Source organism: Tursiops truncatus, chromosome 16, assembly GCF_011762595.2.
Source record: "Tursiops truncatus isolate mTurTru1 chromosome 16, mTurTru1.mat.Y, whole genome shotgun sequence".
NCBI classification, from domain to species: Eukaryota; Metazoa; Chordata; class Mammalia; order Artiodactyla; family Delphinidae; genus Tursiops; species Tursiops truncatus.
Window position 1 is genome coordinate 31,435,731 of NC_047049.1, and position 18,845 is coordinate 31,454,575.

Consider the following 18,845-nt stretch of genomic DNA (forward strand, 5'->3'; position numbering starts at 1 on the left):
TGAAGTACTTACCAGTAAAATTACATAATATGTGGGATTTGCTGTAAAAAATTCCAATACCAACAACAAAAAGGCTTGGTGGAAGGGAGAGTAACAGAGGAAACAAAAATCTCAGAACATGTATTGATAAATGCTGAAGATGGGTAATGGGTATGTAGAGGTTTATTATACTATATACTACTCTCTCTCTTTTTTTTTTTTCTGGGTACAGTGTACTTTATTGATGGTACATGCTCTCTTTGTTTTTGTCTGAAATTTTCTATAACCAAAAAATTTTGTGAACCTCTTGCTGAAATAAAGTACACTATTTCTATATATTTGAGAGACCACCAAAATTTATTAACTCTAACAACTTCCTGCACGTCTTCCCCATAATTACCCCATATCAAATTGGGGTAATTTGATATAACTTGACTTAGTAAAACTATGTCAGTTTCAAGTGATTGGGGACTTTTTTTGTCCTAGGTGTTAATAAATCTTTCATGTTTATTTTAAGGATTTGCCAAGAATCAACCTCATGTGGAGTTTCCAGAATCCATCCTCTCCCATATTTTATGATTTAGATTACTAACTCTGAGAATTTAAAGAACATTATCTCTGTAATGTTCTTTAAACTTATTTAGAGAAGTCAGGGGCTCTCGTAATAACTTCCCATCTGTTTCAATGACTTCTTAATGATACATGTTTTAGTTTGAATTGATTGAACTGAATTTTTCTAGATTGAAGCAAAATGGAAGTTCAGAGGTTCCAATTCCTTTGTAAAATCCATTATCATTGTGCATCTCCCTTCCTGTTCATGTTCTTGCACTGAACCATAACCAAAATAACATTTTTTTGTTATCTTTAGCATTTTTTCCTGCATGCCTCATCTCCAAGTGATACATAGCCCAAGTGACACTGCTTTTAAAAGAATTCTCCTAGCTTCTAAACATTTTCTCACTTACCATTTTTTCTCTATTGTACAAATACCTGGGGAAATTTTTTTTATCTTATAAAAGTTATGGTCATCATAGAAATTTTTAGAAAATAGAGAAATATATAATATCAAAGAAAAAACTCCCCCATAATTTCTGAGCTCCTTATCAAACTCCCTCTGGTCAAATGAGTGTTTTAAATGCCTTTCACTTTTCTTATCCATTAAGATTACTTGTGATTACATGAGCATATGTCTCATTTAGTTGGTTATTTCATTTTTAGACTCTTAACCTTTTTGAGCCATATTCTTTAGCAAATCTGGCCATGATATCTCACCTATCATCTTTCTGATTTTTTTAAAAAAATCTGCCTTCTTAAAAATTGAAGCCATGTGCCTGATTGCCTTATGTTTCTCTTCTTCAGGATTATCAATGCCTAAATGAACTAGTCACTTCTCCTACATTCCTAACCATATCTTTCTTTTGTATCAGAATTAAATCAAGGAAGAAGGGCACTAATATCTTCCTCTAACTTGCAAGAAAAATCAAGAATTTTTCACTCTTTGTATTTTTTGGAAAATTATATTTCCAATAAATGTCTACATAAAGTTATAGTGCTTCAGAATTTCATACAGGGTTGTGGTGGGGGATAGTGGAGGACAGGGTTGCCAACATCTATTGTGACCTTCTTCAGGCCAGGCACTATAGTAGGCACTTCACATAACTTTTTTTCACTTAATAATCTTAAAGGTCCTGAATGTTAAGTACTGTTTTAGCCCCTGTTTTACAGATAAGAAAAATGCAAATGAGATAGGTTAAGCAACTTCTCCAAGACAATGCGGTAGAATATCTTTGAAATACTGTACTAATAATTTGCATATCCAGTGTACCAAGTCCTCCCTTAGCTGAAATATTCCACTGATGGTCTATTTTGCTCCTGTCCTTGCTTTGTAATTTGTAAGAAAAACACTTCATCCAAAGCCTCCACTTGACTGGGGTGGCTTATCTTATTCTCATACAACAATGTCCTTTTCACTCTCCTTTGTATTCTCACCCAAAGCCCTTCGTGGAGCTACCAATCTCATGCTTCTTTGTATTTTGATATAGACAAACATTATCTTTAACATTCGCTCCCCATCCTAAAACATCTATGTCTTTAAATAAGAAATAGACTTCGTGGCCCTTAATTAATTAGGAGGTCCATCCTTCTAAGCTCTTTGTAACATATAGAGCTTCATGTCTATGTAGAGTGGAAGCAGCATGTCTATTTCAATAGGTTACACTTTGGTTCGAAAAAGAGAAAGAAAAAAAAGAAGATGGTCAAAATCAAACTTGGAATACTAGACTGATCAAATTTTCCTAAAAGTTGTATCATGAATCATAGATTTAGTCTCCTTTTTTCTCTCTCAGCTCTTTTCCTGGAAATTAATATAGCTTATTATGCTTGACACTGGAAGATGCAAAGTCCATAGCCCAGCACATTCCTACAGTTAATTCTAACGTTGGTCGCTCACCTAAATCAAAAAACAAAAGCAAAACAAAAGCTAAAGGTTACTGGATCTGGGATCTTGAGTAAACTCACATTCTCACCCTTTGTTTTCTCAGCTGTAAAATGAGGATTAATGGTAATACCTACTTGACAAGGTTGTTAAGATGATTAAATTTAATCAAATAATGTGTAAGAAACTGCCAAATGAACTGTAAATTAAATGATTAGGATGATTAGTAAGATGATGATTATAGTCCACAGCGCCATAACTTCACCTGTAATCTACATATAAAATCAAATATGCAAATATGCAATACCCGAGTAACCAGAGGCTTTTTACATCTGTAAATGGGGTTGAAAATTTTAATTTCCCAAAATTCCAAGGTTCCTCTTTTTCTTATGATAGAAAAGTCTCGGGTGGATGAAAAGATTCCTGTCACTTTAGCATTTGCTGATACTTTTCCTCCCAGGATTTGGTGCTTTTAGGAGCCAGTTTTGCTGCTGACAATGGGTATGGGGAGCCAGAATCCAGGGCTGACCCTGGCTTGGTGGGTGTCAGTCCTGAGTTGCCCTCTCCCTTGGGTAGCAACATTAGCCTCATGTTCTAGAATCAGGATTCACTTTCTCAGGCAAAGAAGCGGGATGCAGTAGGGAGGTTAGGGAACCCACACATTCTTCCTCTCCTGCTGATCCTGCCCCTTTCCCCAGGTTTGGCTTTCAGGTTCTTTTCAGGGCAATATGGAGGGCCTTGTGCTCTAAGTACCCTCTACCTTCCACTGCTTCTCACTCAACTAATTTCCAATTTGGAGGAGTTAAAGAAGAAATAGTCTGGTGACCTTAAAAGTAGAAGGGAGTTGTGTGGTCCTTCGCACCTTAGAGTGAATTGTTGAGATGGACTGTGTTCCCCCAACCTGGCTGTGGCATAGCTGAACAGAAAGAATAGGAGTTTGGAAGTAGTATAGACAGGAGAGGGGCAAACCACCCCTTGGGATGGTTTAGGAGCAAAGGGCTTTAGGCAGCTCCCAGGCACTGGGCAGCAGGGTGGGAGGACATAAGGGAACAGGAGTAGAAGAGTGGCTCAGAAATGAGGCCCTCAGTTAACACATCTATTACTTCACCAGCACCCAGTTTTGCCCAGTACCTACCCTGTCTCCTTCCCACCTCCTCAGGTGGAAAGAGCAGGACTCTAGACCAGAAAAGCTCCCGTCATCCTCATAGTCATGTTCATCATCATTTGTTATGTGCTTGCTGGGTACCAGGCACTGTGCTAAGCACTTTACATGCATTATTCACGAAATCCTCCAACACTGTAGATATCATTAGCCCACTTTGCGCTTGAGGAAACTGGGGGGCAGAGAGTCTAGTAGTGTGCTCACGGTCACACAGACACTGAGTGCAGAGCTGGAATTTGAACACAAGCCTGTCTGACTCTGGGAAGTCTATGCTCTTAATCACCAGGAGGAACTGATAATCATTTAACTCTTTTCTCTTCTATCCCTGCCGCTCCCACCTACCACCTATCCACTTCCTTCAGCCAAGTGGAGCCAGTTTACATAGCCATCCTCTGAGAAAAGTTGCAACAGATGGTTTCTGTCTCATAAGTTGCTAGGTTGGGTTTTGTGACTAACCTTCCAGTCCCGTGACCTTATGATCTTGGCCACAAAAGATTGTTCCAGCAACTGCTGCTTGAGCCAAAGTGTGGGCTGGGCTTGCATGATCTCATTTAATATTTATAACAAAGCTATGAACTAAGTACTAATATTAATCCCATTGTACCGGTGGAAAAACTGATACTCAGAGAAGTTAAGTTACCAACCTGAGGTCATATAGCTAGTAAGAGGCAGAACTAGGATTGGAAGTCAGTTCATCTGAATGTTTGAATACCCTACTCTACCTTCTTTTGGGGGAAAGATCAATGGAGTTGGCCTGGAACAAGAGACCCTCCTGAAATCAATTAGTGACAACAAAGGAGAGTTGTCCAGCTACTGCAGCAGATGCTGCAGAACAGAGAACAGAATCAGAGAAGAGTGGAGTTTTTGCCATGCAAGAATGATCGGAGGGGGAGACTTCCACAGTAGCTGTCCATTCACGTGAGCTGGCACGACAACCGCAACAAAGGGGCCCCCATTCCAGCTGATATGCAGCAATAGAGCCTGTTACTTGTGTTTCCTGACTTCTCCGTATGGGCCTGTCAACTCCTATAACCTCAGGTAAAAGAACCCAGTTCGGGGCTTCTCTGGTGGCGCAGTGGTTAAGAATCTGCCTGCCAATGCAGGAGACACGGGTTCAAGCCCTGGTCCGGGAAGATCCCACATGCCGCAGAGTAACTAAGCCCATGCGCCACAACTACTGAGCCTGCGCTCTAGAGCCCGTGAGCCACAACTACTGAAGCCCGTGCACCCTAGAGCCCGTGCTCCGCAACAAGAGAAGCCACCACAATGAGAAGCCTGCAAACCGCAAGGAAGAGTAGCCCCCACTCGCCGCAACTAGAGAAAGAGCCTGCACAGCAACAAAGACCCAACGCAGCCATAAATAAATAAATCTATTAAAAAATGGTAAACTAATTAAAAAAAAAAAAAGAACCCAGTCCGTGTCATCTGTGCCTGACACATACACACTCCCTTAGGCTTAAACCCCCTGCAACACACCCCATCCTAATCTGGCCTGATGGAATGGAGTGGGGAGAGCCTTGGAGCCTTGCAGATCCTGATGCTTGAAGTCTAACCACACCCCAGCCTCCAGCTTTACTTCCTCTCCCAACAAGTAACTCTCTCCCCTCTCTCCTCATTGTCTGCCAGCTCCAGGAGAAAACATTGAGGCCTAGGGCTGCTTTCCAACAGGCCCTCAGTATTCTGGGTGTGTATCAACTGTTTCCTGGGGGAACAGCAAGTCAGATGCAGTGTGCAACTCAGAAGGCCATACAAGTATCGGTCTCCAGAATTTCCACTTCCTGGGTCTACCAGGGTCTTGGGGTGGCTGGGGAGTAAAGCCAGAATCTTTTTCCAGGCCTTCACACCTGCAGTTAGCCCACGAGACTCTCTACATGAGACATCAGAGCGCACAGCAGTCCCCATGTCTCTGAGGTTGGCCAGAGTGAAGAGTTGCTGGTAAGAGTCAGTGCGGGAAATGCTGGCAACAAACCATGTAATACGTTTTTAGTGCTCCCATGAAGTCTGGGTACTCTAAGGAACTTGTATTCATGAGCAGCTGGTGCTGTATCTTCAGATGTCACGCATGGTGGGCTGTTCCAAGAAAGATCCAGGAATACAAAAAGCAGGATTTCTTGGCTTCAGTGTCTCTTCCCTTTGATACTCTGTCTTATGGACAATTTGGCAAATAGTCAAATTGCTATCCTGATCTTTCCTACAAAAAACAAAAAAACAAAACTGAAGAAGAAAATCACCTGGTTATTAAAGCATCCCACCATATTCTGCCCTCAGGAAGGCAGTATACAGTAATCAGAAACAGACAAAAAGAAAAAAAATTTGACTAGGAACCTGCATTTTTTACGTAGATCTTCTACTTCCTTCCACCCTCTTCCAGGACCTCCTGCTGTTCTATTTCTTGATCCCCAAATTGTCCCATCTCCAAATCTGTTCCTCCTTTCCATAATCAGTAATATCTAGAAACTGAGTTCCCAAGGCAACCACAAATATTTGCTATCCTTTCTGTTATGTGACTTGCCCTAAAAATAAACTCAAGATATTTTTCCTACCATCAAAATGCTAGGAAGAATGTAAATGGATATTGGGTTTTTTATGCAGACCTATGAAATAGAGAAGGCACAGTGCTACTTAAGCAAAATTTCTAGGAATACTGTGAAAGTCCTAAAATAGAAGATATTTATAAAAATTGGGCATGTTAGAAGATTATACCATGTATAAAATGGAACAAGCAAAGGAAGGCTTGGGGGAAAAGGATCAGAATAAGCAGATACACATAAGTTACACACACCCAAGTAAGTAGAATTTGTTTTCCTTTTTAGAAAGGGAGTAGCAAAGAGAAGAGTGCACATTTGCTCTGAGGTCTAGTCAAGGTTTAGCCTCTTTTCTTTGAAATGCCCCCTTGATGTGCCAGCCAAGGACCCCCCAAGACCTCCATTTGAAACTGACAGTACTTGAAGCCAATTCACAAACAAGATTTGCTTTCTGTTCTCATGTGACTCCAGGGTGGCTGACCTTTCAGGAATCGTGGATAAAGTCTCCATTTAAGGCTCCAATGTGGTAATGACCCCACTACACAAATCACTGTGAATTAGGGAGGTTCCAAATTAAACGAGGTTCAGCAAATGGCAGTGTCACAATAGCAATAGTGACAGTTATAAAACTTTACATTTTGATGGTCTCAACAACAGTTTGCAAACACATTTACGTCCACTCTCTTTTCCGATCCTCAGAAAAACTCTCTAGGACACGGAGGATACATAGACACACATACATAAATCCCGTTTTCAGGTATGTAAAAGCTGAGGCTAAATAGCAAGGGAAATTGTCCAATCTGTATGTGGCTGGGAGCACAAAGGCTTCCACACCCAGCCCCGTGTCCTTTTATCTTAGATGTTCTCTATGTCTCCACCTCGCCATTCCCACTATCATCCAAGAATCCTAAAACCAATAGGATTTGTGATACAGAGGACCGGAATTTTAAAAAGCATCCTTAGAGCTATTGTAAATAGAGTTGCAATGAAAAATGTCATGAAGAACCTAGGGGTAAGATGGGAATAAAGACACAGACCTACTAGAGAATGGACTTGAGGATATGGGGAGGGGGAAGGGTAAGCTGTGACAAAGTGAGAGAGAGGCATGGACATATATACACTACCAAACGTAAGGTAGATAGCTAGTAGGAAGCAGCCGCATAGCAAAGGGAGATCAGCTCGGGGCTTTGTGACCGCCTGGAGGGGTGGGATAGGGAGGGTGGGAGGGAGGGAGATGCAAGAGGGAAGAGATATGAGAACATATGTATATGTATAACTGATTCACTTCGTTATAGCGCAGAAACTAACGTACCATTGTAAAGCAATTATACTCCAATAAAGATGTAAAAAAAATAAAAAATTTTAAAAAAGCATCCTTAGAGCTTTCAGGGAATCAATTCAGAAATAGATAAAACAATAGAAAGACTGTGGAGAAACAAACAAACAGGAAGTGTTTAGATGAACTAATGCAGGATGAAGTCAGTAAGGCAACAGGGAAATTCTCTCTCTCTTCCTCCCTGCTCATGACTGTCTGTTCAGGACTTCCCCAAATGGCCCTATAATAACCCTTTCCTCCAATATTGGATAGTCCCTTAAAGTCCTCTGGCTTAAAGTCCTCTGGCTAAACTTCCTGATTGACCAGGAGCAAGTTTCCAATTTTTTCTTGGAACTACCATATTAGTACCAGTCACATTCATGTCCCTACCCCCTTCAGCACATGTTCTTTATATAACGTGGCCTCTGGATCCTTCCCCTTTCTGGACACATCCACCCACCCAGTTTATCAACATCTCACTTTCAATGTGATGCACAAAGGAAATGTACCACCCATAAAGTGATTTTCAGTTCTTCACTCAATAAATCAACCATAAAGTTGGGGACAAAAAGCGCTGTTGTAGGAGTAAATGAGGTAGTGAAAGTCAAGCACTTAATAGGGGCTGGCACAACCTAAGTCCTTTATAGATCGCTGCAGATCAGTGCCTTCATGGCACTATCTCTGCAGTATTAGCTACACACGTCAGAGCAGTGTGTTTTGAGAAAGACATTAAGAAGCCAGAGGGAAGAAGATCCAAAGAAGAGAAAGAAGCTCCTACTCACTGAACTTCCAGCAGCAATTTGTCCCTCTCTGTTTGCCCCTGCCCAGCTTTGCCCTCCTCTGGTAAAGATATAATTGGTTTTCATCCTGAGGAGCAACCCCACCTAAGTCCTGGAACATACTAGGAACTTTTTCACCTTAGCGGGAGAGCGTCTGAAAAACCATGATTGCTCCCATGCCTGGGGTCAAGTGCCCTGGAAGGACTCTAATCTCCCCTTTGGGAGAATCTGGAAAAACTTCTTTAGCTAAATCCATCCCAAAGTGTATACCAGTCTGTCTGGCTACATTTCATTTCCACTCCAGGACTAGAGTCTGGCCATATATGTTAACCAAATTGGTAGGGGGCTGACTCCCTCTACTGGTTTCAGTCCACTCCTTTCAAGTAGGATCTAAATTCAGTTTCTGATGCCCCCCCCGACGATTTGGCTACAGACCAAGAATGTACTCCCCTGATGCCGCTGGAGCTGGACCCCACACCTCAGATCAAAACCCTTAAATATGGCCATGGCCTGGATCAAACATGAGTTTATTCCTCTCCCTTGAACATGATGATCTGAACTAACCAGGGCAACTTCCTTTCACTCTCTCCCATCTGCAGAGCTGCAGGCATATCTCATGTCTACGGATATCCCATTTAGAACACTGACAGGAGGGAAAAAATGTACAAAGAGCAGACATATGAGTTCATAGAGCAAAGCAGTCTATTTAGGATTTAGTATAGGGGCAAATAAGTCTAAAAATAATAATAGACCTAAAAACTTTAATAGTAATTATTGTCTTATAATTTCATCCATTCATTCATCCATTAACTATGCGCTCATTCATATACCCATGCGCACACGGATATGAATCATATTTGATTGCCTGGAATGTGCTTGGTACTGGATATATAAATATGAATAAGACTTAATCACTGCTCGTAAAGAACCATAAAAATTAATACTCAGAATGTCAATGTCATCACCTTGACCTATCAAATACATTTTTTTTTTAATGTTTGGTGTGCTCTCTTAAAGAAAAGGGAAAGATGCATTATACCTTAGTAAATTAGATAATTCCATTCAACAATATCAGCTATAATTAGCACGAAGTGTAATGGGTGAGCTTCATTTCTTTAGGTAACAACACTATCAGCCTTGAGTCTGGCATTTCTAGGTCTGCATCTCACCTTTGGCCCTCCTAGTTATACGAGGCGTTGCCCTCACTTCCTCACTTCTAATATGGGAATAACAGTAGTTCTCATCTCTTAAGATTACTACAAAGGTCTGGTGAGGTAATGTGTACAAAACATTCAACATGGTGCCTGGAACAACCCTGTTTATGTTGTGCTTTCCTTTTCAAATATGCATATTATACTTTTTATTTATGCACTTTACATTAACAAGATCTTTCCATTTTTCAATATCACCTTAGCACCTCCGTTTGGGGTTAATACTATCCAAGGTCAAGTGCAACTGGCCTGGAAAAGGAAATCCTAAGAAGTTAAAATAGTAACTAACATAGAGTCCCCCACCCCCAACCCTTCACTAGACACTTCCGTCCCCGACACCCTCCCTGTCCCTTACGCGAACCAAGCCTCTTCCCGATGCAGGGCCTTGGCATATGCTGTTTCCTTTTCCTGCTGTATGTTCCCCTTGCCACATCCTCCCCCAGTTTCTGCCTTCTCATTTCTTAGATCTTAACTTCACCTCACTTAATCATACCTAACTTTTGTTGGGTGCCTGCTGTCCTCCTGACACTGTAACGAGTGCTTTCATGGGCTTTCTTATTCAGTCCTGGCAACAAACCCTGAGCCTCTACCCTCACAGAGGTTTTCAGCAATAATCAGGTGACCTGTGGAGACAGGACTCAGATGCAGACTCTGTGTCCCACCTCCCTGCCCCTACCCACCTGTACCCCCTCACCTCCCTGCACCCTCTACCTCTTCACCTCTCAGCTCCATGACCCCACCTCCCTACACCCCCAGCTGCCTGCATCTCTCACCTCCCTGAATCCCCACCTCCCCTCACTCCTCACCTCCCTGCATCCCCATCTCCCTGATCTCCCACCTCCCCACACCCAACAAAAAAAAAACCCATAACACTAATCAAAAGCAGCCCAGAAATTAAACTTTGTGAGAAACTTATCAAAACTATCACCTACTAGGAAAAGATGCACGTGAAACTTCCCAGGCTAAAACTAAACCAATGGCAAGACACAAACAAACGTATGGACACCAAGCGGGGAAAGTGGCAGGGGAGGGTAGTGGTGGGATGAACTGGGAGATTGGGATTGACATATACAGGCTAATATGTATAAAACAGATAACTAATAAGAACCTGCTGTATAAAAAAACTTTTTTTAATTGCTATAAATAAATAAATATAAATAAAATAAGACTATCCCACTCAAGGCTCAGTGTTTCAAAGCACATCTGGAGTCTGCATTAAGTTACAGATACTACACTTAAAGTGAGACCTTGACAGCTAGGAGCTGATCCAAAGCCTTACAAAATGTTAGCCAACTGGAGCTTGACAAAAGAGTGAAATATAGTAGGAGAGACTAGGCCTCTTCAGGCTGGGGAATGGCAGACACAGAGGAGGCATGACAGTAACCTTTCAAATATCTAAGGGACTATCCTATGGAGGGGCATTTAGATTTGGTCCATATCTCTATGGCCCAGAGGACAGAACTAGTGCTAATGTCAGAGGAAAAATGCAGGGAAGGAGAAATGTTTCAGTTAAACATTAGAATGATCAGATCTTTCTAACAGCTGTCTAATATAGTAAGACAACTGTCTCTGGGTATTGCGGGGAAGTAAAATATAGGAGGGTAAGAAGAAACTTTAAGGATTCAATAGAGAATCCAACTTGATTGAGAAGCTGGACTGTGGATGTGGCTGGTCCATGATGACTTTTTCAGACATCCATGGTAAGAAAAATAAAACAATAATATACTCTCTAAGACCCATTAACTATAAAATGAGGATAATAATAATATCAACCGGATAGAATTGTGTGAAGATAATAATAATATGTAAAAAAAAGTCTTCAACATGGAAGACAGAAATGAAAACAAACAACAAAAAGAGGAAACAGAAGAAAGCTTCAATTTCTAGCCTCAGAGAAATAAGAAAATATTACATCTATGAGACCAAAAGTGTGTACAGTTTTGTTTAAAGAGATCAGAAAATAAAAACAAGCTTTTACAAATTTAAACTATAATAACTGAAATAAGAAATTTTAACAAATGGTTCAAAGATAAAGTTGAGGAAATATCCTAGAAGGTAGAGCCATCTGTCAGAGTAAAGAGAGAAAACAAATGAAATGAAAATTATTACCACAAGAGAGACATCTAACTAATAGGCCTTCTAGAAAGAGAGAACAGAGAAAATCGTGGGCAGGAAATTATCAAAGAAACCATATGAGAAAATTTCCCAGAACTGAAAGATCTGAGTTGCCAGACGGGAGGGGCTGAATGCCTAACACAATGGATGAAAAACACACATCAAAGTACATCAGCATAAATTTTAGTACGTAAGGGATAAAAAAAGATCCTAAATGCTTCCTGGAAACAGAGGGTGGGGTGGGAGGGACAAGTGATATAAAAATAATTGGGAATAAGAATAGCATTGAACTTCAAAATTCTGATACACAAAGGCCTCAACATTTTTCCTCCAATGCACCTTTTCTCAGGAAGTTACTGAAGGGTATGCTCCACCCAAATGAGGTAGTGAACATAGAAAGAGGAAGAGATATAATACAAACTGAGAATCAACACAGGAGAGAGGTCAAGGGAAGCCCAGCAAGATAACTCTGCAGCTGGCCAGGAGAGCAGCCAGCTTAGACTAGAACAGGACAACAGATTCAGAAAGGAGGTTTTGAAAAAGGACAGACAGGGGGACTTCCCTGGTGGCGCAGTGGTTAAGAATCTGCCTGCCAATGCAGGGGACACGGGCTCAAGCCCTGCTCCGGTAAGATACCACATGCCATGGAGCAACTAAGCCCGTGGGCCACAACTACTAAGCCTGCGTGTCTGGAGCCTGTGCTCCACAACAAGAGAGGCCGCGATAGTGAGAGGCCCGCGCACCACGATGAAGAGTGGCCCCTGCTCACCGCAACTAGAGAAAGCCCTCGCACAGAAACGAAGACCCAACACAGCCAAAAATAAATAAATTTATTTTTTAAAAAAATTCCTGTAGCCACTGAACTAGGCGGTTATCAAGGCCTGTTCTGCTTTGAGACTTATTTGATTTCCTCATGTCCTCTAGTGGATCTATTGTTCTTTGCTGGGAAACTTCATTTACAAGGCAGGCAAAGGAGCATCGTTGCCAACCTTACTATACCCATATGTTAAAGAGTTTAACAGTTTTCAGTTTTGTAAACACATGTTCTTTTTTAATCCAACATAATTTCCTCATTTCACTTTCATTCTTATTTTCACCTGCTTCTGCTATTTGAAATTCAAGTGTATTTCTTACCTGCTTAATTTTTTACTAGTCAATTAGTTACTTTTCATTTAACGTTAAAAGTTTTCCATGACAGATTTTTTTATGATTGCAAAATATTATATGCTTACTGTTAAAAATTTGGAAAATACAGAAAAGTATAAAAGAGGAAAATAAAATTCACTCTTTTGATCACCCATAAATAGTCCTTTTAATATTTCACTATATATCTTGCCAGTCTTCCTCCTGTGTATATTTCATGTCTACATTTATTAAATATTTTAACAAAATGGGTCTTGATTGTTCAACTTTATAACTTGTTTTTCTCCCAACAGTGCTTTTTATCTCTTGTCCTTGGAAATTCTTTCACAACATCATTTAATTATTTGGTTGTTTCACCTAGACATATACATTACTTCAGGTTATTTATAGTTGTTCACCATTACAAACAATGCTCTAATAAATATCCTTGAAGGCACATCTATGCACACATCCAGGCTGCTTTACTTAGGGTGAGTTTTCATAGTAGATGTTATGGGTCAGAGTGTACACATTTTTAAGGCTTTGAATAATTATAGCCACATTTCCCTCTAAAAAAGTTTACCCATTGCCAACAATCTCGCCAACAATTTGGGCCACCTCTTCAACAACAATGGACATTTTTTTAAAAAAAACAAAAAACTTTGCCTTTTGATATGTGAGAAACACAGCCCTGGTTGGGTGTTCAGGGGTCAGTGGCAGACCTTCTGGAATCTATCTTGGGGATATTCTGAGATGTGTAACTGGTATGTTTTCTATAGCATATTTTTGACATCTAGGATCATTTTACATATTAGGATGAATCATAAGAAATTGCCAATACTTGACAATTTTTGACTGTACAAAACTGTCAGTTTCAAAAGCTTCAACCTAATAAATATATTTGTAAATTGGGGAAGGTCTTATAGGCTAAGAATTGGCCAAATCGCCATTGCCTTTTAAAAGTTTCTCAGTTATGGAAGAGCCACCAGTACAACTTGCTCCAACGTGTAGGCCTTGCTGTGTTTCTACCAACTGGTTGGATGGGTTGGGGTGAGTCAAAGTGAACCACAACTCGGGTAGGAGGGGGACTCAATCACTGGAGTCCACTGAAAGGTGGCCTTCCTATCGAGAAGCACTACTGTGAAGCAGGATTTTGGAAAGAAAGTATATAAACAGTAAGGGCAAAAAGAAGTCAGAGAAACCTCAGGAACACTTCATGTGTATGAGGAAATGTCTAGTGGGTATGGCTCTTGACTAATAAAGAAATATTTATCACCCTAAAGGGGAAAGGTATCTGAGGAGCACCATCGTCTCTCATGAACAAAGGTGTCTCTAACTGTTCAGAGTTCACGCCCACAGATGAATTAGAGGACTAGTTTGGCATGAGTGGGAGCCACACAGTTGGCAGGAAAAATTTATATGTCATCAAGGTCTAACGGTTCCTGCAGGACATCACTAAGAAGCTGCTGAAATGTAACAGGAAGCATGGTGTCAAGGAAAAGGGTCCAAAAGTGTGTTTTGGACTCCAAAACACACTCAGCCACTGACCAGCTGAGTAACTTGGGCATACTCCTTCCTAACTCAGGACGTCAGTGTTTCTGTCACTCAGATACTGCTGTAATTTGGAGAACAATTTAGAAATTCTACTTTTAGGAATTTATCCTAAAGACATCTTCAAAGACATGCACTGAGATTGATCCACAACAGTTTTTATAATAGTAAAATATTTGGAAATTTCCTAAGTATTCCATAAAAGGTAATCGTTAAATAAGTACATGGTATATGTTCAAATGATGGAATACTATATGCAGTCATTAAAAATCATACGGTAAAAGCCATTTGATTGTCATGACAAATTATGTAGTAAAATAGAAGATTACAATCAGTATGAAAAACATGGCTCCAAATTTTTTAAAAATTAATAATAAACAATAAAAAGTAGGAGAAAGAAGAGAACAAGAGAAGGACATGACAAAGAAGTATGAACAGTGAGCTTACAGAGAATTTTTATTTTCTTACTTGTTCTTTATGTATCCCAAATTTCCTGTAATAAACTTGAATTATTTGTGTAATTTTAAAAGACAGCAATGTAATTAATTCTGTTTTAATGAAGAGATTTGAGAATACTCAAGTCCCTTCCAGCACTAACATTCACTGAGTCTTTTTAAAATGCCAAATGCAGAAATATCTAGACCATGTTTGAATTGTGATTTCCTACTCCTACCCTGCCCTTATCCTCTCTTAAAGTGAAAAGTCCTCCAAATCACTGGATTTTGCAAACAGATATACCACATGAAACCATAAGGCAGTTCTGGAAAGTGTAACAGTGACTAGGAGCCTGGGGTTTGGGCTATCTTCACAGTCTGAATCCTGGAGTGAGCTCACTGAGAAAGACACATTTGTAAAAGAACACACTTCCTAGCCCTGTAGGGCCTCTGGCTTTTCTTTCAGAGAAAATGTCTGCAATCTGGATGGTCTATCAGCACCAGGGGTTATGCCTTCCTATAAAAGTTTCCATTCCTAAAAATCTTTACAGAGAACTGATGCTAGAGACTGTAAATAGGATACACAGGACAGGAACAGGCTATTTCTAGCTAAAGTGAACATTTGCTGTATTGTCTGCCAAGAATCCATTTCCCCTTCTTCTGGTACTAGGACTCTGAATTTCCTTTGAGGAACCATGCCTCCCTCACACTCAACCATGTTCTTCAGGTACCACTGATTTCTCCTTAGTTCAGGGAGGAAGGAGGGGGAGAGGAGAAGCAGTAGGATGAACTCCAGTGAGAATTTTGCTCCCAGCACTCCACCAAACAGGCTCTTACCGAGATCACCATGGACCTCCACTGTGCTAAATGCAATGGTCAATTCTCAGTTTCACCTTATTTGACCCATGAGCAGCATTAGATCCAGCCAACCACTTCCTCCTCTTAACACTTTCTTTACTTGGATCTCAGGACAACATACTCTCCTAGTTTATCCCCTCCTCCCACCCCAACACACACACACACGCACACACACACACACACACACACACACACACACTCTTTCTCAGTCTTGTTGGATGATTTCTCCTCTTGTCCCCAACCATTAAATTTGTAGCATCCCAAGGCTCAGTCCTTGGAATTTCTTTTCTAGCTACATTCACTCCTTTGGTGCTCTCATCGAGTCTCGTTGCATTTAAGTCCAGTCTCACTGAGTTTAAACACCACCTAATGACCCAAATTTGTATCTCCAGCACAGTCTTCTCCCCTGAACTCCAGACTTGTATATTCATCTGCTTAATTCAAAATCTCCATGTCAAATAGGCACTTCTTTTCTTTTTTTCTTTTTCTTTTGGCCACGCTGCGCAGCATGCAGGATCTTAGTTCCCTGACCAGGGATCGAATCTGCGCCCCCTGCAGTGGAAGTGGGGAGTCTTAACCACTGGACCACCAGGGAAATCCCCAAACAGGCATTTCTTATCAAAGGCATCTCAAACTTAAAACATCCAAAACTGAGATCCTGAGCTTCCCACTCAAACATGTTCCTCCTACTTCAGCTTTCCACTTCAGCTCAAGGCCACTCCATCCTTCTCGTTTTGGGAAGGCCCAAAACCTTGGAAACAAATTTCCTTCTCTCTTTGTTTTCCATCCGGATCCAGTCAGGAAATACTATTGGCTCTGCCTTCAAAATCCAATCACTTCTTGGGAGAGTTCCTAAGAGGGTGGAGTAGGAAGCTTATATCTTCTCATAGGCACACCAAAATTACAACTATTTACAGAGCAACTATTGATGAGAAAGACCAGAACCTACCAGAAAAGATATAAAGAAGGAACTACAATGAGATGGGCAGGAGGGGCAGAGGCACAGTACAGTCAAGACCCATATCCCCAGGTGGGTGACCCCCCAAAGGAAAGAATAATTACAATTGCAGAGGTTCTCCCCAAAAAGCGAGGATCTGAGCCCCACATGGGGCACCTCAGCCCTAGGGTCCTGCACAAGGAAGTCGAGTCCCCAGAACGTTTGGCTTTGAAGGCCAATGGGACATACTTTTGGGAGACCCAGAGAGCTATGGGAAACGGAGACTCCATTCTTAAAGGGCTCACACAAAATCTCACATGCTCCAGGAACCAGGGCAGAAGCAGTCATCTGAAAGGAACCTGGCTCAGACCCACCTGATGATCTTGGAGAGTCTCCCAGAGAGGCAGGAGGCAACTGGAGCTCACCCTGGGGGCACAGGCACTGGCAGCAGGCATTTTTTGGAGCTCGTTCTACTGTGTGGACACAGGTGCTAGCAAGCTCCATTTTGGAATCCTCTCTTTACCTTATTAGTCTTGGGACCTAGCCCCAGCCCCGCTCACCAGCCAGTAAGCACCAGTACTGGGATGCCTCGGGCCAAGCAACTAGCCAGGCCGGGACACAGCCCCACCCACAGCAGGCAGGCTGCCTTAAGATTCCCTGAGCCCAGAGCCATCCCTGGACACAGCCCTGTCCACAGAGGGCCCAGAACCTAGCCTCACACACCAGTGTGCAGGCACCAGCCCCAGGACACCCCGGGCCCTGGCCCCACCCACCAGCGGGCAGACACCAGCCCCAGGACAACCGCAGCCCTGCATCCTGCCATGGAAGGACCCAGCCCACCACCAGCAGGTAGGCACCAACCCCAGGACCTACTGGGCCCCAGCTCTGCCCACCAGCAGATCAACACCAGCTCTGAGGCAAGTTGAGCCCCTCAGCCAGCCACACTGAGATGGGGCCTCACTTACCAGCAGGCCAACACAAACTCCAGTACATCCCAGACCGTGCAGCCAGCTGTGCCAGGAACTGGCCCCACCCACCAGCAGTCCAACACCTGTGCTTGGACCCCTGGGCTCTGGAGCCAGAGACTCTAGGACCCGGCTCTGCCCACCAGTGGGCCAGCAGCAGCCCTGGGACTCCCTGAGATCCAGCCCCACCCACGAGCAGGCTGACACCAGCTTCAGGACCCCCAGGGCCCTGTAGCCAGAGACCTTGAGACATGGGTCCACCCACCAGTGGGCCAACATTATCCCTGGGATCCCCTGGGCTCTAGCCCCACCCACCATCAGATCAACACCAGCTCTGAGATACCTTGAATTACTCAGCCAGCTGCCCCAGGTTCAGCTCTACTCACCAGCAGGCCAGCACCAGCTTTAGGGCACCCCAGAACCCACAGCTAGCCATGTCAAGAACAAGCTCCACCCACCACCAGGCCAACACTAGATTAGGGAACCCTGACGCCACAACCACCACCCCAGAACCTGGCTCTGCCCACCAGTGAGCCAGCGCTAGCCTTGAGACCCCTGGGGTTCTTCAGGCAGCTGCCTCGTGACCCAACCCCAGCAACCAGCAGCTAGCAGCCCCCACACAAGGCAGGACCTGGCAACCAAACAGACTGGGGGCCAGCCACACCTACCAGACCATCCACAGCAGTCAGCCTGCCGCAACAGAAGGACTCAGCCCACATGGGAGCACCCCTAGAGCATATAGCTTTGGTGACCAGAGGGGAGTGTGCTGCTGGGACTCATAGGACATCTGCTACAAAAGGTCACTTCTCTAAGGTTGGGAAATATAACCAACCTGCCAGAAACATAGAAATAAAAACAGCAACTTAGGCAAAATGAGGTGACAGAGGAACATGTTCCAAAGGAAGAAACAAGATAAAATCCCAGAAGAAAAACTAAGTGAAGTGGAGATAGGCAACCTATCCAATAAAGAATTCAAGGTAATGATTATAAAGATCAAAGAACTCAGGAGAAGAATGGATGAACAGAGTGAGAAGTTAGAAGTTTTTAACAGAGAGAAAATAAAAATAAGAACCAAACAGAGATGAAGAATACAATAACTGAAATGAAAAATACACTACAAGGAATCAACAACAGACTAAATGATATAGAGGAATGGATCAGCGAACCAGAAGACAGAGTAGAGGAAATCACTGATGCTAAACAGAAAAAGGAATAAAAAGAAATGAGGAAAGTTTAAGAGACCTCTAAGATTATATCAAGCATAATCAGCTGACTTTTCAGCAGAAACTCTGCAGGCCAGAAGACAGTGGCACAATATATTTAAAGTAATGAAAGGGAAAAACTTACAACCAAGAATACTCTACTCAGCAAGGCTTTTGCTCAGATTTAATGGAGAGATCAAAAGTTTCATAGACAAGCAAAAACTAAGAGTTCAGGGCCACCAAACCAGTTTTACAA

The 18,845-nt window shown here is 42.3% G+C and overlaps 1 protein-coding gene across 3 annotated transcripts in view; it reads right to left on the reverse strand.

Annotated features, from left to right (window-relative positions):
• ENTPD1 (ectonucleoside triphosphate diphosphohydrolase 1) overlaps positions 1–18,845 on the reverse strand; it is an 84,687-nt gene that overhangs the window by 52,523 nt on the left and 13,319 nt on the right. For 2 of the 3 annotated variants that reach the window (XM_073794149.1, XM_073794150.1), the window contains exon 2: positions 5,420–5,766. The exons of the other annotated variant lie outside the window; for it this stretch is intronic. In XM_073794149.1, the coding sequence (XP_073650250.1) occupies positions 5,420–5,477 (58 nt within the window). In that variant the 5' untranslated portion in view covers positions 5,478–5,766. The remainder of the gene's footprint in view (positions 1–5,419; positions 5,767–18,845) is intronic. 3 annotated transcript variants of the gene reach the window in all.